The sequence below is a fragment of the Seriola dumerili genome, unplaced genomic scaffold (assembly GCF_002260705.1).
Source record: "Seriola dumerili isolate Sdu_G_001 unplaced genomic scaffold, Sdu_1.0 BDQW01000258.1, whole genome shotgun sequence".
NCBI classification, from domain to species: domain Eukaryota; kingdom Metazoa; phylum Chordata; class Actinopteri; order Carangiformes; family Carangidae; genus Seriola; species Seriola dumerili.
The window spans coordinates 1,180,149-1,205,692 of NW_019174513.1; the positions used below are offsets into that span (position 1 = coordinate 1,180,149).

The 25,544-nt window shown below is 40.3% G+C and overlaps 3 protein-coding genes across 7 annotated transcripts; 1 reads left to right on the forward strand and 2 right to left on the reverse strand.

The window, feature by feature from the left end:
* Positions 1 to 68: 68 nt before the first annotated feature.
* Positions 69 to 8,292, reverse strand: mboat7 (membrane bound O-acyltransferase domain containing 7). 2 transcript variants are annotated; one of them, XM_022756512.1, is made up of 9 exons: positions 8,204 to 8,292; positions 6,987 to 7,066; positions 6,081 to 6,210; positions 5,277 to 5,403; positions 4,996 to 5,152; positions 4,368 to 4,563; positions 3,494 to 3,646; positions 3,118 to 3,294; positions 69 to 2,433 (listed from the first exon to the last, which is right to left on the reverse strand). In XM_022756512.1, exons 2-9 carry the CDS (start codon positions 7,060 to 7,062, stop codon positions 2,031 to 2,033), a joined length of 1,419 nt encoding a protein of 472 aa, XP_022612233.1. In that variant the 5' UTR covers positions 7,063 to 7,066; positions 8,204 to 8,292; the 3' UTR covers positions 69 to 2,030. The 2 variants fall into 2 exon arrangements, with proteins under 2 accessions (XP_022612233.1, XP_022612234.1); XM_022756513.1 differs by having other exon boundaries at positions 6,987 to 7,069; positions 8,204 to 8,281.
* A 233-nt stretch (positions 8,293 to 8,525) lies between these two features.
* Positions 8,526 to 10,959, reverse strand: rps9 (ribosomal protein S9). Of its 2 annotated transcripts, XR_002665422.1 has the most exons (6): positions 10,891 to 10,959; positions 10,002 to 10,114; positions 9,730 to 9,852; positions 9,355 to 9,541; positions 9,099 to 9,256; positions 8,691 to 8,782 (listed from the first exon to the last, which is right to left on the reverse strand). XR_002665422.1 is itself a non-coding variant. In XM_022756529.1 (5 exons), exons 2-5 carry the CDS (start codon positions 10,096 to 10,098, stop codon positions 8,605 to 8,607), a joined length of 585 nt encoding a protein of 194 aa, XP_022612250.1. In that variant the 5' UTR covers positions 10,099 to 10,114; positions 10,891 to 10,959; the 3' UTR covers positions 8,526 to 8,604. The 2 variants fall into 2 exon arrangements, 1 of the variants encoding a protein (XP_022612250.1); XM_022756529.1 differs by lacking the exon at positions 9,099 to 9,256 and having other exon boundaries at positions 8,526 to 8,782.
* A 574-nt stretch (positions 10,960 to 11,533) lies between these two features.
* Positions 11,534 to 24,364, forward strand: LOC111229991 (RNA binding protein fox-1 homolog 1-like). 3 transcript variants are annotated; one of them, XM_022756517.1, is made up of 12 exons: positions 11,534 to 11,937; positions 17,448 to 17,687; positions 20,643 to 20,822; positions 20,970 to 21,023; positions 21,110 to 21,202; positions 21,296 to 21,365; positions 21,493 to 21,555; positions 21,658 to 21,793; positions 21,886 to 21,925; positions 22,006 to 22,073; positions 23,087 to 23,168; positions 23,260 to 24,364. In XM_022756517.1, exons 1-12 carry the CDS (start codon positions 11,851 to 11,853, stop codon positions 23,302 to 23,304), a joined length of 1,158 nt encoding a protein of 385 aa, XP_022612238.1. In that variant the 5' UTR covers positions 11,534 to 11,850; the 3' UTR covers positions 23,305 to 24,364. The 3 variants fall into 3 exon arrangements, with proteins under 3 accessions (XP_022612238.1, XP_022612239.1, XP_022612240.1); XM_022756518.1 differs by having other exon boundaries at positions 21,496 to 21,555; XM_022756519.1 differs by lacking the exon at positions 11,534 to 11,937 and adding an exon at positions 16,128 to 16,202.
* The last annotated feature ends 1,180 nt before the right edge of the window (positions 24,365 to 25,544 follow it).

A 25,544-nucleotide genomic window follows, 5' to 3' on the forward strand; every position in this document is an offset into this window, starting at 1 on the left:
AATGAACAAATACCTCACAGACAACCATATCAAGTAGACTTCAAGAAAGAAAAGACAAGTGAGTAACATTGGCGAGGAAATGTTGATGTGTTTGCCACATGTAACACTTACAAAGCAGGGAGTGTTACAGTTGGTGCAGTTATGTGAAGGCAAAGCCAAGTAAACAAAACAGACAAAAGGAGGAAAAATAAATAGTCCAGAGATGAGCTGAGGGACTGTAATCCACAATCATCACTGTGATGCAATAGTAAAAATAAAGGGAACCGTTTGTGCAAGGGCTGAGGGTTGGCACAGAGAGGACACAGGGTAGCAGCAATAACACAAAATCAATTCGTAATTTAAATCACCCCACAACTAAACACATTGGGGAAAAAAAGACCTTTCGATTCTGCTGTCATTCACGCTCATATAAAACAGATACAGTAGACTTATCACACAGTTGGACACATGAATTAATGAAAAGGTCCCTTGACGTGTTTTCAAACTGTACAGTTCACTCGGGTTGGAGCTGGGCGATAATTCAGTATTATCATTAATCAGTTTTTGGCGGGAGCGTATTGTGAAGATTTGATCTTATATTCTTACATGTAATACTTAACTTTGGGGCAGTTTATTGCTTTGAACATCCATTTGTTTATCTTTTATGTGATTTTGAATACATCTTTCATATTGCGACATATATCATGTACTTCTAATTAACCGAATTGACATTATTATAATGATTTCAACCGTATCGCCCGGCCCTAACTGTGCTGTTATTCATGATCTAAATCGTCAGCTTATAATTCTGATGTTAAACTTGCCATTTTTTGTATCAAATGTTTGGTCCCAACCCTGAATGGTCCATGATGGCAGTACAGACATTTTGGCAGTGAACAAACTGTTGCCATCTTTCACATGGCACAAACATGCATACATACATACATACATACATACATACATACATACAACACTGCTGTAGAGATGACAATGCATATGTTCCTGATATGATCTGAGTTCTTTACAGTTACAGGCAGAACAGCAGTAAAGGAAAAAAAAGGAGAAACATTGTGTATTCACTGGATCAAGGGAGTAAACCACATCACGCAGAAACGTCCAGCCAATAACTATAATGCTGAAAATGCTTTAAGTTATTTAAACACTAATAGAGGTGCTAATGTAATTAGGTAGCAATACAAATGTAACCGGGACCATGTTTTGCTCTAAAAACCTAAACCAGTTTAATTTCACAATGCTCGTAGTTCTGCTTTCCAATTTCAGATTGCAATTTTTGTGCATTGAACTAAAACCGAAAGTTGTTTTTGTTGAGAGGCTGTTTGTTTTAATCGAGGTGCTGATTTTAGATGCCAAATGGCAGCAAAATTAATTTGTTCATAAAATGTATAAATTAGAAAAAACTTACACTCATAACGGTATTATCACACAGGCCATGGCAGCTGAGCCTTAATGATAACACCATGATGTTTTTTCTTTCTTTACTCCAGTATAAACATGTTAGTGAGTCCTGTTGGAATGTTTTGTTATGTTATGGAAACTAATTATGAGATCACTCTGCGTGCTAAGCTGGTTATTGTTTGACTCACTCCGCTGCCTGCCTTTAAAACAGCATCCTCAACGTGTCAGTGACCTCGTTTTCACCAGTAATACAGTTCCAAAACACTTCAAACGGAGCATGGCATTTTGAAATGAAATCATACATACAGTACCGGAGGATTCCCGAGTTGCCACTCACAATACAAAAGTAACATTCGTTGAGCTCAAACATTCCTCTCCCAGTGTTCACAGCACTTTTATGTACATTTCTACACATATGAAATGTCTCCTGTGGGAAAATGTTTTAGTGGGATTCAAATGTCACACTTTAGTCTGATTTACTGTATTTTTAACAAAATTGAGTTGAACCTTTCTCATCTTTTTGGACTTGTGTGGCGTTTGTTGCTAGAAAGATGAGTTTTGGTGCAAATGATGTTGGAAATTCTAGTCTTGAAGTAACTCGTGTCCAAAAAAGCCAGTTCTTTCAGTATCTCCATTCAGTCTGTTTTTTCTCCAGTTTTCTCGGTCACGTTTTCCATCTTCTCTCCCTCTCTTCTCTCCCCTCTCCTCCCTTCCCTTTTCCCTCCCTTCAGCACCCTGCCCACTATTATACAGCAAACAGCGATGATGTGCATGGTAAAGTAGATGGACATCCAGTAGTTGATGGTGTCAGAAGCCCTCAGCAGCACGAAGCCCATGCACATGTAGTCGTAGGCCCTCATCTTCAAGAACCAGTGAACCCAGTCGAAGATGTTCTGGCCGCGAGGACCCAGTTTGGCTCGGACAGAGGCCTCCATGGCAGACTCGGCTGCGATGCACAGGGGGATGGTGAGGAAGGAGAGGTAGTAGCCAGCATGTAGTCCATGCCAGTAGGCGCTGATGAACATGGTCCAGCCAGCCCTGAGAGTTACAGACAAATAGGACAGATGTTAAAGTCAAACAGAAACATCCCTGTGAGGGTTTCTATCTTCTGTTGTTATATTTAGGCTACGTCCACGCTTTTGTTTTGCTAGGTTTACGCCTGGCGCCCACACTACTCCAGAGTTTTTGAGCACCTAAAACAGAGACTTTTGGAAACTCTGCTGGACCCGTTTTAGTTTGAAAACTCTGGGGTTGCGCTACAAGCAAAAACAGAGACATTTGAACACAGTGACGTAGACATAGACTCCTGACCTCGTTATCTTTGCTCGAAGCTGTTGTGCAGTTAAATTCTGCATTTTAACGCTACAACTGTCTTTGCTGTTCTGTATCTGTCTGTGTGCTGTTCTGTATCTGTCTGTGGAGGCAAAGCCTGATTTATCTTTGTGCCAAAAACCTCCATCGTTCTGCAAAAAACTATTAAAACACATCACTGAGGCACCCTGCGTCACTGAAGAAAATAATCTAGTCCTTTTTAAAAGTATATTATCACAACCTGTTTATAAAGATTCACATCTTCAGAATTGAGAGCCACACACAGGGTGGAGAAGTTAGAAACTACTGACAAATGAACAAAGACATTGTTGGCTTTGGTCTTTCCATAGGATTTGTTGACATGTAGAACATCATCAATATTTTACTTTATTAATTATGGCTAAGTCTTACCTGAGGGTGTAGGCTTTGAAGGGGGCGTTGGGGTAGATGTAGTGATGCAGCCACCACTGCACCGTCATGTTCCAGTAACGCATGCCGTGTCGCACCTTCACACAGAAGTCAGTGTTGTAGCAGTCAATGTTCTGGATGGTTTTGAAGTCATATTTCTCTTCAGCTGTGGGATCAGGACTGGCCACAGGGGAAAGAAATGTAAAAATAAATAAAAAAGAGAAAAGAAAAAAAACTGGCATAAATACTAACTGTCAACAACAAAAGTATAAGCTCTAAACAGACAAAGATATCAGTGAGCAACACAATTAAATTTTGCAACAATTATATTAGTTACACAGACACAAATATTGATGCATCCTCTTAATATACTGAGTACCTGTAGTTGACAGTGGGTCCTCCTCCGGGTTTGGACAGTGCCTTTTCTGGATAGCAGCCCAGGCCTGCGCTGATACAACCAGCCTCAGCTCCACACCACGCTGCATAGAAACGCATCCTGAACACGAAGAATACTGCCACCATGTAGAACAACCTGGTGATAGAGAGAGACGGAAAGGAAAAGGACATTATTCATCTTAATATTACCAAACAATGGTAGGATATTACTAAGACATTCAACCCTCCATTACAACTGGGACCTCTACAGTTTGTACTCTACATCAAGCTGCCGGAGAAATTTTTGCCTTGACAGGAATCATTTTTCACTTTCCTAAAACCACAGCTCATTTTTTTTGACAAATTGCAGCTAATATGGTGCTATATGCTTTGTTTTCATTCATTTGTCTCATTTTTTTTGACAAATTGCAGCTAGACACCTGACAAGAAACAAGTAGAAACACATTCTTTCATCAGTAGTATAGTTTAAGTTAATGGCTCCGAATACAATTTGGTACATGTGTTGAAATATTTTTAAACACCTTTAAGAAACAGTCTGACTCATATGAGACCTTACCATTCCTTTGGTTATCTCACAGTCTGAAGTCCATTCAAATTTTCTTTGTAAAAACAATTTTAGAAATGTATTTTTATAATTGTTTTAGCTGGACAAAGGTCTAAATTTATACCTTATCATATATGAGTTGCTTAGTTTATCTTTCAATGCAGTTTCTCACAATTTCTTTTAATGCTTTTATTCATCTTCAATAACATTATTAATGAAATCATACGATGATTTTATAATTAATCTACAATTCCTATAACTCACATTGTTACCATTACTAAAAGACATGATCAGTAATGCATGGCCACAGTACCTGAAGAAAAAGTTTTCATCCAGGAACTCGTCTGTGCGAACATAAGCCAGAGGGAAGAGAGAGTTGAATGCCAGGAACAGAGCACCGTAGACGGGGACCAGCTTCAAACGCTGCAGGCACGGCACCCAGCCGGGCAGGGCCAGCGGGCTTGGCTGTGTCAGCCAGTCAACAAACGTTTGGAAGCGAAAGAAGGGACCTTTACGGAAATGGAGGGATGAGATAGAGGAATAAAGGCCATGTTGAGAAGACAGTGATTGACAAAAATGGACAATCATGATAATGCAAGACACAAAAGGGAACAGTGGAGGGAAATGTGGGTCAAGAGAGGAAAGGTGTTTTTGGATCGGGGGACAGAGTAAGAAAAAAAAAGAGAGAGTAGAGGTTTGAAAACTTGAAGTAATTTAGAAATAATACTGAAAACTATATGGACTCACACAATATTGGACAAGTAGCGGAGAGTGAGACAAAGAGAGACAACAGTTAAAATTCATGCAAAAGCAAATGAACATCAGCAACAACAACTCGCACACAAACATCGTGTTTAATTTTCAAATGTTCAGTGAACATCTAAACTGAAAGAGCTCCCTCCTACCAACATTATTCAGAGAAGACATTTCCACAGACTTACCGGTCATGATACCGACATAACAGTAGCTATAGGACAGAATATCGTAGAAAGAGGGCTCCTCAGACAGACCACCGATGACTGGAGACTTGGCAAAGGAGCTCACTTCCTTTTTCTTCTCCGTGTGGAAACTGTTCACCTCGTTGGCGAGACTCACCATCTGAGTTCAAATTCAGAAAGACACATCACAAGTCAACAAAGACACACAAAGTGCTGCTTCGATGGAGCTGTCCACTGATTTCTCCACTGCACAGATTTCGTCGTGTGATCCTGGGTTTCTGTACCTTGAGAGTGAGAAGTAGCTGGACAGCATTGGCAAAAGGTGTCGGTGGTGGCAGACCGAACCAGGTGACCAGCCGGAAGAAGAGGAGGTAGACAAAGGTCCAGGTGAGACTCAGTGCTGGGGCATGCCTTGTAGACAGAGACACATGTTGCGAGTGAGTTTACATGTTACGTCTGCACAGTATCTACGGTTCAGTTTATGTTGGCTGTTCTGTTCCTTTTACATTCATGGAGCCATGTTGTGTTCAGTGAGCATTAGCTTTTGCTGTGGCAATTAGTCGGCCAAATAATTGGTCAGTCGTTAGAAAATGAAATAAAAAATACAATTATTATAAAAGATTTGAAATGTACAGAAAGACATTCACATAATTACAAAGACGGAAACACTAAAAGTTTAACTTCTCCTAAAAATTCAAGGCAAGATAAAGAGAGTTACATAAAAATAATCAGGGGCAGAAAGACTTCTACAAAATAAATAAATAATCGATAATTGTTTCATTGTTTCTATCACTTTCAAGCTAAAATGCCAAAATGAGGATTTGCTGCTTTTCTCTTGTCATATGTTATGGTAAATTGAGTATCTTCAGGTTTTGGACATCATCTGAGGCTCTGAGAAATTGTGAAGGACATTTTTTCCCATTTTTTTGACATTTCATAGACTTTATAGACTCATCAATTAATGCACTTGGACAAATAATTAGTAGATTAATCAATACTAAAAGCAGCTGCAAGTTTTCAGATCTCCTGTCCTGACTTTTGTACCAACAGTGTGCGTTTCAGACAGTGAAAAAAACATGATCTCTCACCGCCAGCTGCTCTTTATAATAATCCATGTTCCAATCACCGTCACCAGAGAGTGGAGTGTGTGTATGTGACAGGTGGCAATGGTGATAGAAAGGCCCAGAAGAAGAGCTGCCCCCTGCTTCACAGGTGGACCTGGATTGAAAGAAAAATTACACAATTAAATCGCCAACAGTCATTTACCAAGGAGCAACCGCTGGTGGGTCACAGCAGGAAAAATGTTGAACCTCTGTAAATTTGACATATCGCTGTCCTCTCCAGCAGCGATGTAAATCAACACAGATGACAGCGTTGTTAAGCGAGGTTGCGTGGAAGCCTGACGTTTAATTTGGACCAGCCATTTTTAAAACTTGGAAAAGTCATCAGCTTGTGAAAAGTAAAAAGATTTAAAGGTCTTTTTTACAGGTCTTGGGGAGTGCTACTGCACATGTGAATAAAGTTGTACAGAGATTTTTAAGTCTCCAGAGGCAGCTGTGTAAAGACTGAAAAAAACGTGTGGAATGAAACATATCTCTGGCTCTGCTGCATTAATTTTTATCATTTCAGGTGTTAAATTGTCCGTTGTGAGCCCAACAATGCGATAAGAGAGTGCCATGCTAAATCAATGGAATACATTTTTTTTTAAGATGTATGGCTCATCCTTAGTTCCAAAATGTTAAAATTAAATTGTTTGATGTTTGGTATTTTGTCCATCCTCTGTATGTGACCACAAATGGATCCTGGTTTTTGATCTTTTTTTTTTTTTTGATAACAACTGTAAATCCAAATGTATCCATTTTTAGATTATAACTATGAAGAGAAGTCTTAAAGAAGCAAATGGAAAAATAAATAATACATTTTGATTATCATTTTTGACATTCATACAAGCCTGTAACTTGGGTTTGAAACTCTAACCTGACCAATATACTCACTGAGGTAACGGAAGAGGAATCCAGCAGGGATGGAGGCAGCGAGAATTCCCAAATACACCAGCTCATCAGGAGACATTGCTCTGCTGGCACAGGAACACACATCATCTCCAAACATGCCCACATACAAAACAATGCAAATAGGATGGATGCAATGAATGCAACCCATACAGGAAATACAGTACAATCGATTGCAGCACCCTGCAACAAATGCTACCTTGGTGATGCTAATCATTTCAATTTTTATTGAGTTTTCATCACAGAATAAAATCGTTAATAGGTTTTGAGGATGTTGTTAGTGATACATCGTGTACTATAGCAAAGTGGAGGTAATACTTTTTCCCAAAAGGTTACAGGTGCATCTACAATGTGATGAGGCGGGGTTTGCAAGAATAAGCCTAAACCACATGAATGTACACACCTGACTGTCAGCTGTTGGCTGTCAGATAACTATAGAGGAGTATGAGTATGACATAAAACAAAATGGGAATAAGTTAAGTACTTCAGTGAATATACTTCCTTTCCACAACTTTTATACAGTCACCCTCCTAATATTCTCAAGATACGTTTGTCTTTACTCACTAGTTTATCTTATTTTTTCCATGTTTAATTGTAAGAAGTCTGTCCAGTAGTCGTGATAATGTTTATTCAACATAAACAGCAACAGTGTTTATCACATCTTCACGGTGTATTTCACAATATCTCCTCCGCGTGAAGCGAAAATCATCCCGGTTAAGTCGGTATCCGTGGATGTACATAAAAGAGCATTGTAACATTACTTTTGGACGGTGCTCGATTAAAAAGGTTTGTACAGAAATTAAATGCAAGGGATATATTACGTAACACGGCTTAACATGCGGGAACTCAATGCTTTGGTACGTTATGCCACAGGAAGCAACTGAGTTTGTCACAGCGACATTACAAACTCGATGTCGGTCTGTAGAAGTTACACAGTAGTAAACAGCCCTCGTTTAATTCACTCGAGGGTTTAATACAATGCGTCCATCATAGCCTGACTAAAGGATTGTGTGTACTACGTTGCTAAATAACAGATGATACCGGTCAGGATGGATGTAAAAGACGGAGGTTAAACCACGGTGTTCACTGCTATCCGTCTGTTAGCATTTGGTGTGTACACAAATCGGTTCTTCTACTTCTTCTACTTTAGTGACCAACCGATACATCTGCAAGAGTAATTTGCTAAGCTTTCGATTACTCACATTTGAAGTGTTAATCACCACGGGTTTAGGACGAAGGTCTCTGGCAGAGGGAGCACACCCACACCGCTAACACACCACCGACTGCATTTACTTCCTGGTTGATGAAAGATGACGCCAACAAGTGACGGTACCATTTCAACTACAGGGGTGTGGCCTGTACCATTCTAACATATCGGATACCATGAATAAACTACAAACACTCATAGTTTGTGCATGCATTATTTGAGTGAATCACTTTCTGTCGACCATCGGACTTTTCATGGCCTGTGTTAATGCTACAGTTTACTCAAGTTTCAACAGTTAAAAAATCATCACAACTCAGTTTTCTGGTCAGACCAAATATTTTTATTGAAAATTTTGACACAACAGGAAGTTATCACACTCCCTGGATGACATCCTTCTTAATCCTCCTCCTCGTCATCAGCTCCTCCAGCTCCACCCTGGCCCTTCTTGGCGTTCTTTCTCTTGACGCGGCCTGGGCGTCCACCACCGTATGGTGACCTCAGGGAGAAGTCGATGTGCTTCTGGCTGTCCAGGCGAACCACGAAGGAGGGAATGTTCACCACCTGCTTGCGCACACTGCCAAGATACAGACATAATGACTTTAAACAAACACGTTCAAATTCTTAAAGCAGAACATGTGAGAAAGAGTTAAGAGTTAAAAACAAATAACTGAATGACAGGGGTCAAACCAAGTTAACCAATTTAACCCAAACATATAGATGGGCTAGAGCCATCAGTTCACTGCAGGCTTCATTGACGAGGAATTCGTGACACCACAGAAAATCTGAACATGTATATCTTAAATCATCAGCCTGAGTGCACTTGGTACATAACAACGCACGAGATGCGGTGAGCACTATAATTGCCCGAGGTACAATCCCCCGTACCTTACCTGACAGCCACAACACCACAGTGGCACAGTCTGAGCCCTCGGCGGCAGGATTGGCTCTGGGCAATGTCTACTGACAAGGTATACGGTTTTGATACCGAATTGACCTTGCTGAAATGTTAAACTGATCTCAGCGGTGAGCGTTACAAGTTGGTGGTCCTCTGATGGAACAGGAAGCATTGACAGTTTCTCATAAGTCCCTCAGAAGACTTAAACCCTTTAATATTTCACATCTGTTCCCCAAGGCCTTAGAGCTTACCGAATGTGCCTCTGGCGAATAAGGACACGGGCATGGTGGATGCTCTTGGCAAGTCCAAGTTTGAAGACCTGTGTCTGCAGCCTCCTCTCCAAGAAGTCTTCAACCTTCAGACCGAGGATGTAATCGAGCTTCATCTTACCCTCGTCCAGCACACCGATCCTCACCAGACGCCTGAGCAAAGCATTACCTGGAAAACCACACAGGAGCCTTTGACTTCCAATTCCAAACATCCAAGATGCATTGTATTTATATTAACATGACAATATTGGCCTCATTGACGAGGAATTCGTGACACCACAGAGAGGTCTGACAGTTGAATATTAAATCATTGGCCAAAACACCTATTACAACAGTGAAGAGAACTCATTTGTGTACCTTCAAACAGACGTTTGGGGTCCTTCTCGTCAAGAGTAAGCAGCTCTCTGGCAGCTTTACGGATCTTGGCCAGGGTGAACTTGACCCTCCACACCTCACGCTTGTTCCTCAATCCATACTCGCCTTGAAGGGAGAACAGATTTCAAGTTCAATGTAGGGTAACCCAACAAGGTGATAAAAAGGAAACATATACATAGGTATAACTAAGTTCATTTCAAATAAAGATGTCTGATATGTTTGCTAGTTCTGGTGGTGATGAAATCTCAGCATACCAATGAGTTTCAACTCCTGGTCGAGACGGGACTTCTCGAAGGGACGGCGGGGGGTGACATATGTCTTGCGACAAACCCAACTCCTGGCAACGGGCATGGCGGCTTAGAAGTGCCTGTAACATGAGTACATCAGACATTAGGTAAATCAGTGTAATAGATACTTATTTCCAGCCAAGATGGCTGAAAGAAAAAACAATGACAAGAAAATCTACAGTGACCTGAAAAACCATCTGACATCATGACAATCGTGGGAGTGCAACAAAATTCTAATCATAACCTGAGGATATTCTCATTCAGACTGAATCAGTGCAATTAGATCAAATTTTTTAGCCTTTAATTGCAGTTGTATTGCTTTTCCAAGATGACAAACTGGTTTACATCAAAAACATTCATATTTAACTTCACAACTCTTGAGTAACTGCTGTTTAGAACAATGCTTCTGATAAGAAGCAACACAGTGCTGAACCGTTGACTTCTCTTTAAAATAACCCTTCCCTTCAGCCAACTAAACTAAGTAGCTACACATTTTAGCCTGCGGATGTGAGTATTGTTAATTAACGTCAGAACTCTACCAAGCCAGAACATGTTAATTAAATCTGCTTTAAACTTTAAGAAATCGTTTAAATATGCGTTCACAACCAGCATTTTGTCAGCCATACGACTAGGCCGCAGCTGCACCGCACCACGTTTTTCAATGTGACAAGCTATCGTTAGCTTAGCCGAGTTAGCTTCTCCCTTAAAACCCATTACAAAATGCGATGAAGGCCATTAAAAGACATATTCACTCCGTCATCTGAACGTCATGTTATTATAGTTTAGCTTCTGGACATTTAAAAGTCCAGGTTTTCTGTATATGTGTTATCAAACAGCATGAGGCGGCAGCTCGTACCTGTCTCGCTCAGGCTCGCGCAGTAAAGAGGACGTTCAAGGAAGTTCCCTCTGATTTATAGGACCGACGCACACACTACATATCCCATCATGCCCCTCTGCGCACTAACGGAAGTGGAAATTTTGGCCTTCTCGCCCTCTGTTGGTCAAACGGAACACAACAGCTGAAAACACTGGCGGTAATAGCTTGAATTCTGTGTGTGTGTGTGTGTATGTGTGTGTGTGTGTGTGTGTGTGTGTGTGTGTGTGTGTGTGTGTGTGTGTGTGTGTGTGTGTGTGTGTGTGTGTGTGTGTGTGTGTGTGTGAGTTCCTACTGCCTGTAGACAAGTGAGTATCATAAATATGATTCATATCGTCATGGACATGAAAATAATAGCAGACTCTCAGCTGTTAGACTAAATGCTAAATGTCAATTGACCTACTTTGAGTTCAGGAAACTTTGCTCTTTCTCCAAGGTGCTGTTGAATAGTCTGTGATTGTACAAAAATGTATAACAAGCTGTGAGAAATCTTGCACGACAAAGTGTGAGAGTGAGGGTGTAAAGGTGGTAAACTCAGACAGAAGGACATGGGTGACTATTTATATAACTGAAATGGGACCCTGAGCATGTGTTTCTGTCTGTCAGGCTGCATGATCAACTGATGGACACACAGAAGCTCACTTGCTTTCTCTTTCATTGCTCTATATCCTGTCTTTTACTGACAGGACACTAGTTGTTTTGCGGACTTTCTTTGTATTTTCGTGTGTGACTCACCTGCGAGGTTAAACAGAGACTTTACCTTCTTTCCCATCACCCTCTTGGATCTTCTGTTTCCTCCTGTTGGGATTTTCCTTCTTTTTTCCCGCCTGATTGCCTGCTCTCTTGTGTGCATATCACATCCATCCTTTTCCCCCCGCTCTCCTTTTCCTCTTCCTCCTATCTTCTACTGTTCCCTGTCTCCTTGTGCGTGGTTTTTGGGCTATGCTCTCCTCACCCACTGTGATTCTCCAGCCTTATGGACTGCCTGTCTACCCACAGACAACCACATGCTACCCCAGCATAGTTCAGGTAAAAACTCTCCTTCATTTGATCAGTAAACTCTTGCCTTGTCTTCACAAGCTTGCATCGTTAGAAGTTAGAAGTTCAACCTGTCAGGCACTTATGCGTTTTTACATAAGATGACTCAGGATTCAGTGTTTGGAAATAAGAGACTTTATGTTATTAAATGAATAAAAATTGAAGTAAAATCTACACTTGATTGAGTTTAGGGCTGCAACTAACAGTTATTTACATTTTTCCAATTAATCTGCAGCACCAATTAATCGGTTGGTTACTAAAATGTCAGAATATTGAGAAGAATGCCCGTCACCATTTCATAGACGCCATGTTAAAATGTCTTTTTTATCTGGACAAAAGCAGACGATCCATATACATTCAGTTTACAGCTACAAAGGATTAAGAAAATGAGCAAGTAGTCACATTTAAGAAAATGAAACCAATTTGATTTCGGTTTTTCGGATTTCATTTTTGCTTAAAAAATGACTTTTTAATCGTATATTATAACTTCATGTCAGTGCAGTCAATAAACTATCCATACAACATATCCCTAGTGAGGAGGAAAGCATTTAGAATAAGATAATGATTCAGAATAAGACAGCAAAGGGCCCTCATTTCCTTGACTCAGTGAGTCACATCTTCTATCTAATTTAATTTAGTGATGCGTTGCTTAATAATGACTTAATATCTCATGCTGAGAGGAGACTGGAGGAATGACTAATCAAAGAGGTCTGGTGGGAGCTGGTACACTGATTATGAAAGATTTTATTTATTTTTTACCAAGACCATGTGAGGGGTTATCTTTAGTCTGCTGGCCTCAATGATGCCAGCAGACTGTACAAGTGTGTGTTTGTGTGTGTGTGTGTGTGTGTGTGTGTGTGTGTGTGTGTGTGTGTGTGTGTGTGTGTGTGTGTGTGTGTGTGTGTGTGTGTGTGTGTGTAAGTGTCCCTGACATACCATTAATGCCACAATGCATCTGGTATCTCTCTACCGTGTCTCTGTGCTTCACACCGGCCGTATTTTTAGCCTTCCTCTCCTGAGCAGATAATCACGAGAGGAGATTGTGTCATCTATCTTGTTTTCTGCTGTCAACTCTCCTTAAAATAGGTGTGAATCCTGCCTCTTGTGTGCTTAGCTTTTCTTTTGTACATTCAGATATTTTCATTTAGCAGTCTGTACATTATATTCATATATAATGGCGTACTTAGGCATTTAGAAAACTTGAGAAAACAGGTGTTGACAGAAGTAGAAGAAGAAAGAAAACTGGCTCATCCCCACTGGAACAATAATAAAAGCTGTCATATTTCAGTAGAAACAGGCCTTCATCAGGGATGGCCCAGGTCCAGGAAGATTACACTGTACTGAATGTACAAAATGTTAACGACAACAATTTGATTCCTTTTCGTGAATTTTGCCGTGAGGAATGAAATATTTATCCAAAATTTGATGGCACAATAAAATTCACCAAAGTAATTAAGTTACCTTCCAGAAACCTTTTTGTACTTTCAGTGAAACGTTGTGGTTCTAGGGTTGCAGAGCTCCCTCAGTGGTTTGGTGAAAAAAGATTTGTATGATTGACGTGCACCATCTCTTCTTAGAGTTTTGGAGTATTCTGCTCGGCCAAAGTCTTTCTTGTCTCTCTTCATTACTGACTGTCTAATAAAAGCCAAAATGTCTTTTTCTAGGGAACTTGTGTAGGAGAAAGTACTGTAAAGAGGAGGGATAGACGGAAAATTTAATATTCAGTTTCATTTAATAAGCTATGTGTTGCTTGCATTTGTGACTTGGCCAGCACTAAAAGGCCACATCTGCAGTTAGTGTCGTCTGTGCGTAAATCCCGTGGCAGCTGTCCCAGCAGGCACCTGGCTCAGAGCCGTTGACCTCTGACCACAAGCTGACAGCTGAGGAGGGAGACGAGAGAAAGAGGGAACAAATGGGAATCAAAAAAAGCCTGCAAGGAAGGAAATGGGACATAGTGTCTGTACGCCTGCTGACACTGTGATACTGCAACAGCCACAGACTCTGGGGGTACAAAACAAGACAGGAGAACCGACAGTGATATCTAACAGATTGTGTTATCTTCACTACTCTGACACTTTTTTTTTTTTTTTATCCGCGACAGGGTCGAGACAGTCAGACGTTGGTTGTTTCTTCAGATAAATGAGACACAATACAGGCAAAAGTTAGTGTCAGAGACATTTTCCAGAGTGATAGTTAAGGCTGCCACTGAGACATAATGGAGTTTGAGTCACAACCTTGGAGAATCTGTTGTTATGCTGTACTCTGAATTAGAAAAAAACTACAACATTCAACCATACCGCAAACATTTGTACTGTAATCAAATATTACAACCGTGTAGTTACAGTGTAGTTAGTTCCTCATTCAGCGACACAGAGCTACACAGGCCCTAAAACACACTGGGTGCATTATATTACTAAACACTTTGAGCTGTAATTCTTATATGAAAGGTGCTATACAAATAAAGCTGCTTCTTTTTCTTCTTCTTCTTCTTCTTCTTCTTCTTCTACAACCACTTCTTCTCAGATCACTATTAGCCCTGCCCTACTGAGAACCAATACTCTGATTTAACAAACTGATGGACTGAGGAATGACAGAGTTCTGTAATCTGTTCAGTCTAAAATGTGAGACTCTTAATCTACTCTCTGATAGGGTCTGTATTGTTTCCAGCTAGAGACAACATTTATTTAGTAAATGTCACTTGGCTCAAGTGTTTTACTCACTATCAATCTCAACCACGCATCCTCCAGTTCCTCCTCTATTGTTTACCAGCATCTGCATATCTCTAATTTTTCACACCTCTGAAGTTCAACAGCTGATGGATAGATATATGAGACTTAGTTTTAAGAGTTTTAATTATAATAGATCCTTCTAAATCCTGAAGCTGGCTGACAAACTTGTGGCATTTTGCTTGTGAGGCAACAAGTAGATGTAGAGATGGAACTTCTCTAATCCTTTATGTAACTGGAAGTATTGATACTGCATCAGAAAAATAACAATAGATTGGTGAATATATTGGCATATTTGTCAGCTGATGAGTAACAAGAAATTTCGGTAAAAATTCCCAAAGATGTGTCCAGTTTCAGTCAGGCTATTACTAAGAGTAAAGTTATGGGTTCGAAATCTTACTTGAATAAAAGTAAACAAGTATTATCATTAAAATGTTCACAAAAGTAAAGGTTATGGCTTTTTTTAGTTTGAAGAGGTGAGCATATCGTTTCAATCATCTCTAAGGCGAGGTATACTTCTTTACAGGCCGAAGGAAACTTTCCTTTCATAAATCTTTTTAGATAATGTCAGAAATATATAATCTCAATGACATTAGGCGTTCTCCTCCTGGAACAATTTAACTAACAACAGCTGTATTTAATGAGGTTATTTATGTTGTACGTAACCTCTTAATCTGCAAAGTAGCAGGTACAGTCATCACATAAATTTACCAGAGCAAAAATGTTAAGTTGCACAAAATCATAAGATAAACATGATGATACACACAAGTACTATTAATTCCAAATAGAGAAGTAGTTACTGTATCTCTCAGTAAGATGATCGTGTTGTTGTACTACCATTTACTGCCACCAAAGTTTATAATTTTTTATTCATAATTCTTAAATATTTGAGCATGAAGTCACAAATATCACTGGTAAATGGATGAGCTGTCTTCTGGCAGGGTCACTGGTTATCCAATCATTCAGAACAGAACAGACACCAAACGTGAAAATGTAAGAAATTATTTTATAGATAAAGTCCTCAGTTATGTGAAAGGAAGACAAGCGTACACAACATAAGATTAATGTCATGGGAACATAGTTGCAGATGCATCAAAAGTAATAAAACCAAGTTGGCCTATCAAACGTGGTATTCTTAGAGGCAACCTTTAGCGTGATATACTGTCCTGCAACTGAAGGAGCATTTACATTTTTAAATACCTTATCTGGGGGGAAGAGCTGTCTGTATTCTAGGTTGTGTGTGTGTGTGTGTGTGTGTGTGTGTGTGTGTGTGTGTGTGTGTGTGTGTGTGTGTGTGTGTTGTTCATGAGTGTGTAAAGTGAAGGCAGGGTGGGTGGAGGGAATGAGGTGACTGACAGTTACAGATGACCACAGCTGGTGTAGCCTCCTGGTCCCTTTTGCTCTGGCAATCATTTGATTTGATTGGTGGCTGAGTAGAACTTATGGTGCGGTGGGCGGGTGGTCAGCTGGCATTAAAACATGCGGCAGTTGTTGGACAATGCATCAGAGATTGAGGAATGCAGTAAAGGGGTAAGACAATGCTTTTAGATCCTAACTGGGTAATTCACTTGTATTGAAGATGTACAGGATGGTAACCATTTAGATCTGTTGTCATGTGTATTTCTCTGCTTAATTGTCTTTCTGTTGAAGTTTGCTTTGTTTACACCGTTTTTAAACAATACTTTACTTAGTCAAAAAATAATGTGATTTGAGTGAAATGAGACTAAGTGTCTAAATCAGGGTTTCAAATCAAACCTGAACCCCTCTCATAGCTGTGATATTAGCTACTTAGATCTGGCTATTATTCTTTTCAACATTTCATATATAAAATGTCAAAATAATGCAAAATGCCTGTCACAGTTCTTTTGTTTAGCTTTCTAAAACTAGAAAAGTCAATTTACACCCATATAAAACAGAGTGAAGCCAATCTTGGAGATGAAGATGGATCCAGGGAATATTTGGCATTTTTACTTGATGCATGACAAGTTATTAATTATTAATCAGAATTGCTTCCATTTCCTGTTAATTATTTTAGCTCTTCCTGCTCTTTTAATGATATCATTCATAAGAAGCATATGGACATTTAAAGCCTGGGGTTAGTGAGCAGATGTGCTTTTTAAAGAGACACTCCAGTGATTCAACATTATATTCCCATTAAATTGGAGTACTTACAATAGACAAAAAAAGAAGTCAAACTTGAGGCAGCGGAGGCCTGAGATATTCTGACTTTTAGTTCCTAGTGCAGGTAAAGCAGCAAAAAACACTGGATCCTACAATTCCTACTGAGCAACACAACTCAGTGTTGTCTACACTGAATCTTTTAAACATCACAATCCAAGTTTGTTAAAAAAAAAAGAAAAGAAAAGTGTGTTAAGTCTGAAGCCCAGTCAGAGAAAACCGTGATGATGTTTTTTGTCTAAGACTTTAGAAAGCTTCTTCCAGACAAACAAGAGATGTTATTAACACCGGTTTTCCCTGGTTCAGTTGTAACCAACTCCCTGTGACAAGTAAACTCTGTGGTGTGGCCCTTTACTGTAACGTTGTGGTACAATTTGTTTATTGGTGATAATCTTTAAATCTTCAAACTCACAACATTTCATTATATTGTAAAAGCAGATGAGATCTAACAACAACAACACCTGGTGGTTAGTTTGTTTACACGTCTCACATCAGATATCCTCTCTGGTATCACTGGCTGATTGCTGATGCCCTCCTCCTCTCTCTCTCCCTCTCTCTTTCTCCCTCTCTCTCTCTCTCTCTCTCTCTTCTCTTCAGGGAGGCCCCACCCAGGAGGCCGGCCCTGGCAGCAGCGACCCTGCCCTGCCTCAGGTCTATGCCCCGCCTCCCTCCTACCCTCCGCCAGGTCAAGGTCCGCCAACATCTGCGGGCAGACTGCCACCTCTTGACTTTAGCTCTGCACATCCCACTTCAGAGTACCCTGAACATGCCCAGCTCAGAGTCTACCAGGGCCCTCAGCACGACGGGGGGGCGGAGACTCTGACATCCAGTACCACGGTAAGAACAGTCTGTGAACTTGTTCATGGAATTCACATCATGACAAGAACTTCATGTCCCAATAAAACATGATCTTCAGGAAGTTAATGTGACAAGAAGCCGTGCTGCAACAGGTAGTCCTTCCATATGTCCTATCAGAGGAGCGCTGGCCAGATAGAGTTTCTGTCTATATTTAGAGCCCCACCTCCACTGTTATGTCCATGTATGGGAATGCCACTCACACTCAGTACAGCAAAGTGGCGGGACAGCTGAGAGGGGATTTGTTCTTGAAAATAAATCCTCACTTTTCCCTCTCCCCTGTGTCTTATTTAGCTGGCAATAAAACAGATCACCTTTCAAGAGTATAGCTGGGAAAGTTTGTGTTGACACTGACAGTTTACAGTGGAGTTTGTAAATGCATAGCAGATAAAGTCAATAACTGTGTTGGACTAGAGCATGATGTCTGTTTTGGTACTATGTATGTTTATCACACTAAAAAAAGATTTATGAAGCCATTTTTGTCTCCAACTGTATTTAGGAAATCTGACAGTGCAGTAAGTTTATTTGCAGAGGTGGGAAGTAACAAAGTAAATTTACTCAAGTCCCGTACTGACGTATTGTACTTTAGTAAATTTTACTGGACTCCTTCCACTTTTTGCTACTAAATGCTTGAACTCCTCTACATTTCAGAGTTGTACTTTTTACTCCACTACATTTATCTGTCAGCGATAGGTACTAGTTTTCTGATTTTGCATTACAAAATATATAGTCATTTAAAAAAATAATGCTTTTTAATGGATTAACTACACAACTTGCAGTAAAATGTAGCACCACTTTGACCAACTACAACAATAGGCTTTTTACTAATTAATGCACCAATGATTGCAGGACAACAATATAGTGCTATAACAATATTTTCTAAAAGGGTTAGAGTTAAAGTTTTATTTATCCAAGATGTTCATGTCTGGAAAAATCTTGAAAAAGACAATTTCATGTGGAGATAGGTTTAAAAAAATTCTGATTACATTGGCAGATTTTTTTTCTGAGTTGAGTTCTAATAAGTCAATATAGAAAGATGTTTGAGTAGATTGAGATTTTTTTGTAGTTTATGTTATGACTTAGAGTAAACAAGTCTCCTTCAGGCATGAAAACGTCCACTCTGATAAAGACAGAGGTGTTTAGTCTGATCTGTGTGGCAGGTCGGCTCTGCGTCCTGCTGCTGCAGCACATCTCTCTTCCTCCTCTCATAAATGGTGTTTTGTGGCCCCATCTATATATTTTATTACTAGAGCCCCTGACATACTTGGGTCCGCGCTGATTTTCGGGGAAAGTTGAGACGTCGCCATGGAGGGAGGGGGTGAAAGGGGGAGGCTGACCAGATGACCCCCTTTCCCCCTCTGAAATATCACTCAGGTCCAGAAACACAAATCTGCATCGTGACATGACACCACTGCCCAACTCAACCCTCTCTCCCTGTCTCCCACTCCCCTCCACTCTAGCCTGTGTCTGTGTGGTGTGTATGTGGGTGAATGTGGGTGGTCTGCTGTCTACTGTAATTAGCCACGGCTGGCCAGTGTAGTGTAATACAGTGGCCTGTGTGCGTTTATGTGTTTGTAAAACGCTCCCCCTGTGTGAATATGTCTCTCTACCTTCTTCTGTCAATCCCCACTTATTAATTATGCCCCTTGACAAATGACCTTTAACCTTTGGCAGAAAAGCAGCACCGTGACCCCAGACTGACCCTTGTGGAACGTTCAGTTTTGATCTCTACCCCCTTTGCCCCCCCCCACCCCCACCCATCACCCTCTTCCTTTTGAAGCTTTTTGCGCACCTTCTTTGCCTTGTTTACTTTGGTTTAATTTTATGTTTCACTGCTGCACTGAGGCCTTTCCCACTGTTTATCTGCCTCTTGGTACTAGAATGCTAATACTCAATTCTTGGAACTGCAATTCTTATTTTCATTAGATTTTTAATTTTCAAATATCAGCACATTTTCCAGTAAAAATGCTTTTTAAATTCTTTTTTTCCTGCTCCCTCTCTTTCTCTCACTGCTGAAGCTCACCATACTTTTTTTTTTTTTTTTGCCTTCCTTGCAGACCTTTTCATTCTCACGTTCTTGTTTGGACTCATTCATTTGTCTTAAAAAATATTTAACTTTGTTTTTGCAATGGTTGATGATGCTGGTTGACCAACACATACATGCACATACCTGTACACACGCACACACTAGCATCGTGGTGCATTGTGGGATAGTGAATGTTTTGGTGTTGGCACATTAGTCTTTTTTCTGCATGGGGCAGTTTTATGTTTTTTATAGGTTATTAAAACTGCTTAGATAATATGAGTGCTTAAAAATTACAGTCATTCTCGTTTTTCAGGGGAACTTTAACTTTGTTTAACTCTCTTTGCCGCAGCTGCAGTGAACATACGTAGTTTTAGTGTCAGATATGTAATCTTTATTGGCAGTGTACAGTGCATTAGCCCATAGAAACTCTCCTACAGGCATGTATTTAAAGACGCCTCACTAAAATGGAGCCCTTTTCACGCCTCCTCACCTTTGCCTGAGAAGGATCACTGGTTGCTGAATGCTCTTTGAACTTTTGTTTGGATCACTTGACTTCATGAAAATGATCTTTGCCTAATGACATGTGATGCTTACGCAACTGAATCTTTACACAAGCAGTAGCTAAAACTCTGAAAGATGTTGCTAAATTTGTCAAATTGACTTTATTGTTTTTTCCCCCTTTCTTTCTTTACTTTTCTACTGATGCCCTCTCCCCATTTTTCTTCATATCCATCTCATCCCATTCACACTCTTTCCATCTTTTGTTCTCCGTCTTTCTGTTTTTGTTTGTTCTTTCATGTCCTCTTCCTTCTCGTCCATTCTTCCTCTATCCACGTGCTCGCGTCCACTCCTCCTCCTCCTCCTCTTCCTCCTCCTCCTCCTCCTCTTGTTTCATACTTGCTCACTGTCAGGAGGACGCTTTGGCTCCTGTGACCTCTGACCCCCAGTCTCTGAGTGTGTCAGCGTCATCAGGGGGTGGGGCAGGAAGTGGAAGTGAGGAGGAGGGGTCAGGTAAGGCCCAGCCAAAACGCCTCCACGTCTCAAACATCCCGTTCCGCTTCAGAGACCCAGACCTCCGCCAGATGTTTGGGGTATGAAGTTCACCCTACGTATGAACTAGAAATGATACGATTACACAGATATTGATGCAATTATTGTAAACACTGACATATAAACTATGTCTTTTGCATATACACTTAATCCTATTATTCTGACATAAATCCATCTGACACTTGCAGCAATTTGGAAAGATCCTTGATGTAGAAATTATCTTCAATGAGCGGGGGTCCAAGGTGAGTATCACAGAAACATTATCAGAGTGGAAACCAGCATGAGAAGAATCAAAAGAAATGAACAATATAACCAAACAAACTTGCAGGGCTTTGGATTCGTCACCTTCGAGAGTGCAACTGAGGCAGACCGAGCACGAGAGAAGCTGAACGGGACAATTGTGGAAGGGAGAAAGATTGAGGTGAGAATTTCCCACTATCTGTAGGTGTCCACATTAATATTCTGCATAATCATCCTTCTTCACAGCTTTCTTCCTTGTTCTTTGTCTCTCCAGGTTAATAATGCCACTGCAAGAGTAGTGACCAAGAAGCCCCAGACGCCTCTTGTGAACGGTGAAATTTCAAGTAAGAAACAACTACATTCAGAAGTGCAGATTTCACTTTTGAGGGCTGAGGGATTCTGGGAAGTTTTTTTTTAGTTTCTCATTACAACTGTTGGAAGAGAAAAAGATTCTTTTTCTCTTTTTCTCAGCAGCTTCTGGATGGAAGATCAATCCTGTCATGGGAGCAATGTACGCACCTGAGCTCTACACAGGTAAATAAGCTTCCTGTATATATTATTGTCATGAGCTCATCAGCACCATTCAATTTACCCTTTCTGATGCAATGCTTTTTTTCTTCTTCTCTGTTTCTTTAGTGGCCAGTTTCCCATACCCTGTAGCGACTCCCACCTTGGCCTACCGGGGCTCTGCTCTGCGCGGTCGAGGTCGAGCCGTCTACAACACGATTCGCTCGGCTGCTGCCACACCGGCTGCTGTGCCCGCCTACCCCGGGTGAGAGTCAGCGTCCATGTACTAGTGTCTGGTCAGCATTTATTTCATTCACTGCAAAACATTTGAATATGATTTTTACTCATGTTTTTCAGGGTTGTGTATCAGGATGGCCTGTACGGAGCAGAGGTCTATGTAAGTATCTGCACTCTTCTCACAGTGTTTTTCGAAACCTGCTGTTGCTGTATTCATCTTACTTTATTTTTTCCATTCAGGGTGGCTATCCAGCAGCTTATAGAGTGGCTCAATCAGCATCTGCTGCCACAGCGACCTACAGTGATGGGTAGGTAATCATTAATGTATTCCTCTCAGAGATGTTTTTAACATTATCAATCAGCTTTTACTTCAGGTGAGACGATTTCTGAAGACAGAGGGAGCTCGAGCAATAAATTCCCCAGTTGATATTAGCTATTGCAGATATATCATGTCAGCCAATAAGAAACAAGACGCCAAAATATGCTTGAGGTATTACACACCAGAGAGCACTGAAAAGTTCTGTCATTACAAACTCTAGTCACAAATCTTCAAAAAACTATTTTGAAACAAAACTTTTATTCATGTTATGTCTTCATTAAATAATAAAAGTGACATATTACCAGATGACTCTCAAATATAGTCCAGCTGTATTTTTTTCACATTTTCACAGATGTTATTTGACGTTTTTTTTCACATGTCAAAACTACATTTTTCCTGTAAACAGAGACATTTCACAAGTGGTTTGTTACATTTCAAATGCTCTTATGAAAAATGCACATGCTTTGAATTCATGTTCTCTTGCATGATTTTCTTTTTTATAAGAGAGACTTAGGCAATTGCTGTGTACTGCTGTAAAGGTACTGTTTGTTGTTTGCTTAGAGAAGATACTGGCGTGTGTATAAAGCCTTCGCACTTCCTCAAGCAGGTTTCTCACTTGCAACATTTACGAACACATCTTTACCACATGTGACGACAACTCTAAACCATGTTTACCACGAGTGCAGGCAGTACACAGCCACAGCTGCAGACCCCTGAAAACAGTGTAAAAAGACGTGTAATGCTTTATTCTTTAGCCTCCAGTTGGTAAAATTAAGAAAACATTCTTATTTTTTCCAGTGAGTAAGTAAATTCAATTTGTAGATTAGAGAAGACTATGACAGAATTGTAGACTGATTTTGGTGGCTGTTCCCTCTGGGATTAGGGTTGTGCCGGTGGAATTTGGACCCATGATCCCTGCCTCTGTAATATCCTGGCTGTGGCCTTGGTGCTAACGTGACACGTTGTCTGACATTCACATCTGCCTCTGACGTTTTTGTCCAGATACGGACGGGTTTACGCCACAGCTGCAGACCCCTATCACCACTCAGTTGGACCAACAACGACATATGGAGTTGGTACAATGGTGAGTTCAGTCAAAACATACACAGCCACTGTTGAAAACCATGTTGTTGTTACATGTGCGCTGACAGCTGCTGTCGTTCGTCTGCCACCAGGCCAGTTTGTACAGAGGGGGATACAACCGCTTCACCCCATACTGAGTCACCCAGCAAGGGGTGGAGGGGAAAGTGTCTCTCTGGAACTCTGGGATTGGCTGATCCATGGACGCTGCAGGACAGGTTATGAGATCCTTAAACTCTGGAAAAATGATTTTACCTCCTGTCTCCATCACAACCTCTCCTCGAGAGACTAAACAGACTGAAGCTGTAAATACTGTAGGACCCATTTGCTGTCCATTCTACAGAAGAATACGTATGTAATATATTCAGACAGTTGCTTAAAGCCTTTTGTGGATTCTTGTTTTCTGAATTTAAAGAGTATTAATGTGGGCTAACAGTACAGAAGGGGTAGCTGGTGAAAAATACTGTGAGAAAGTTTTTTTTTGTGATTCATATCTGGGATTTTTCAAGTTTTCACGGGTCAAACTGTACAAAAAAAGAACGTTTTGTACAATGTTCAATGACTTATTTTCAGTGACAATTATTTACTAAACCTGTGTTTGAGTGTGTTGGCGTGTGTGTGTGTGTGTGTGTGTGTGTGTGTGGGTGTGTGTGTGCGCGTGTGTGAGCATATGAGTGAGGTAATGCATCAATATTGTACCCAGAGACAGCTGTGACACTGGTATCATCATTACAAACACAGGGCTAATGTTTGTCTGGATGTAGTTGGAATTTCATTTGTTTTTGTTTTTTTGTTTTTTGTTTTTGCCAGTTCTAACAATCTACCTCTCATACATTTTTAGCTTTTCATACAGCTGTCATTATTGATCCTGTGTTGTTTTCTGTATTTTTTAAGTCTGCTGAGCTTTCTCTTCCTGTCCATAAATCCTAACTAACACTGACTAGTTTCTGTTTCTGTGGCTCTGTACCTCACTACCCGATGAGCCTGACGCCTATATCCAGTGCTCTCTGTTATTTTTATTTTTCTGTGAAAGAGTTCTTCTGCTCATACTCACACGGGGGGGGGGGGGGATTTCACTGAGCTGCTTTAAACCCTGTTTTATTCACATAGGTAAGCACAGTTAAGACGCAGTCTTTTGCTGCTGGCTTTACTACACAAACTGAGGATTACAGGCCTTGCTTAAACGCCCCCCCCCCCCCAATAGAATTTAAATGATCCTGCTGTCAGTGCAAGATAACAGCTCACTGTGCAAGAATCCAATGATCTTATTCTATTCTATTCTTCATCTAAAGTTGCTTTATTTCACCCTTTACTGTCACATTTCCTGTATTCTCTCTCCTCACTCGGAGCTCCTGAATGACTTCTTGACATGTGTTGATCATTTCTTCTTGGCCTTGTCTTTGTTTCTGTTACACCCCTTTTGCTGCTGAGCTTGACGTTTACCTCTGAATAAAACTGTTTTCTCTCTCTTCCTCTCCTCTGTCCTTTATTGGCTCTACTCATTTTCCAATCTGTCTTTTTTTGTCATTTCTCATCATTCACTGTGGGAATTGGGATTAACAGCTCATGAAATTAGAGTAAGTTTTTATTGAGATTTGTAAAATGTCATCCCATCACTGAAAAACCATCTTTCCTTCTATTTCTTACTTTACTTTATGTCCTACTTGTTCTTCTCTTCCAATTTCAATGTGGTTGCCTACCTCGTTGCCTTACTTCCTCCTTTTTTCCCTCTAGCTTTTTTCTTCTGTCTTTCTCTGCTTCACTGTAGAAAACACATAAACAGCATGTATGTGAAATCTAGCTCAGTCCGTCTTCTTCTATGTATTTGCTCTTCTTTGTGAATTTTTACTCAAATTCACTCACTTCTATCTTTAGTAGTTATAGTTGTACCTGCTTATCATAGATTTCAATCTTTTTAACTGTTCCTTAAACATCTTTCCTCTATGACTAACTGTAATCTTTGCTTATGTCTTTCTCTCTTTTTGCATGATGCTTAATCTCCTTTCATTTCCTCTCTTCTGCTCCTGTATATAATGTAGGTCTAGCTTCATTTTCTTGACATTGAATTAGCTTTTTTTCTTTGCCTGATAGTTTCTGCACTTAGTTTCCTCTGTGTGTGACAATACTAAGCTCGTTTAAACGCTTCTAACTAAAAAGACTTTTAACTCTTTTCCTGCTGTTTCCTTCACTTTACTTTCTCTTTAAACTAAACTGCATCAGCTCAACCCTGTTCTTTCCTCTTTTCCTGATTGCATGTAGCTTCACATTTTGCTATTTCTTCTATATTCTTTTCTGCTGATTTCTTCCTTTCCTCTAATTTTAGCTTTTCTAAATGTTTTTCCTTCTAACATTAAACACTAACTTTTCCAACTACTCCATT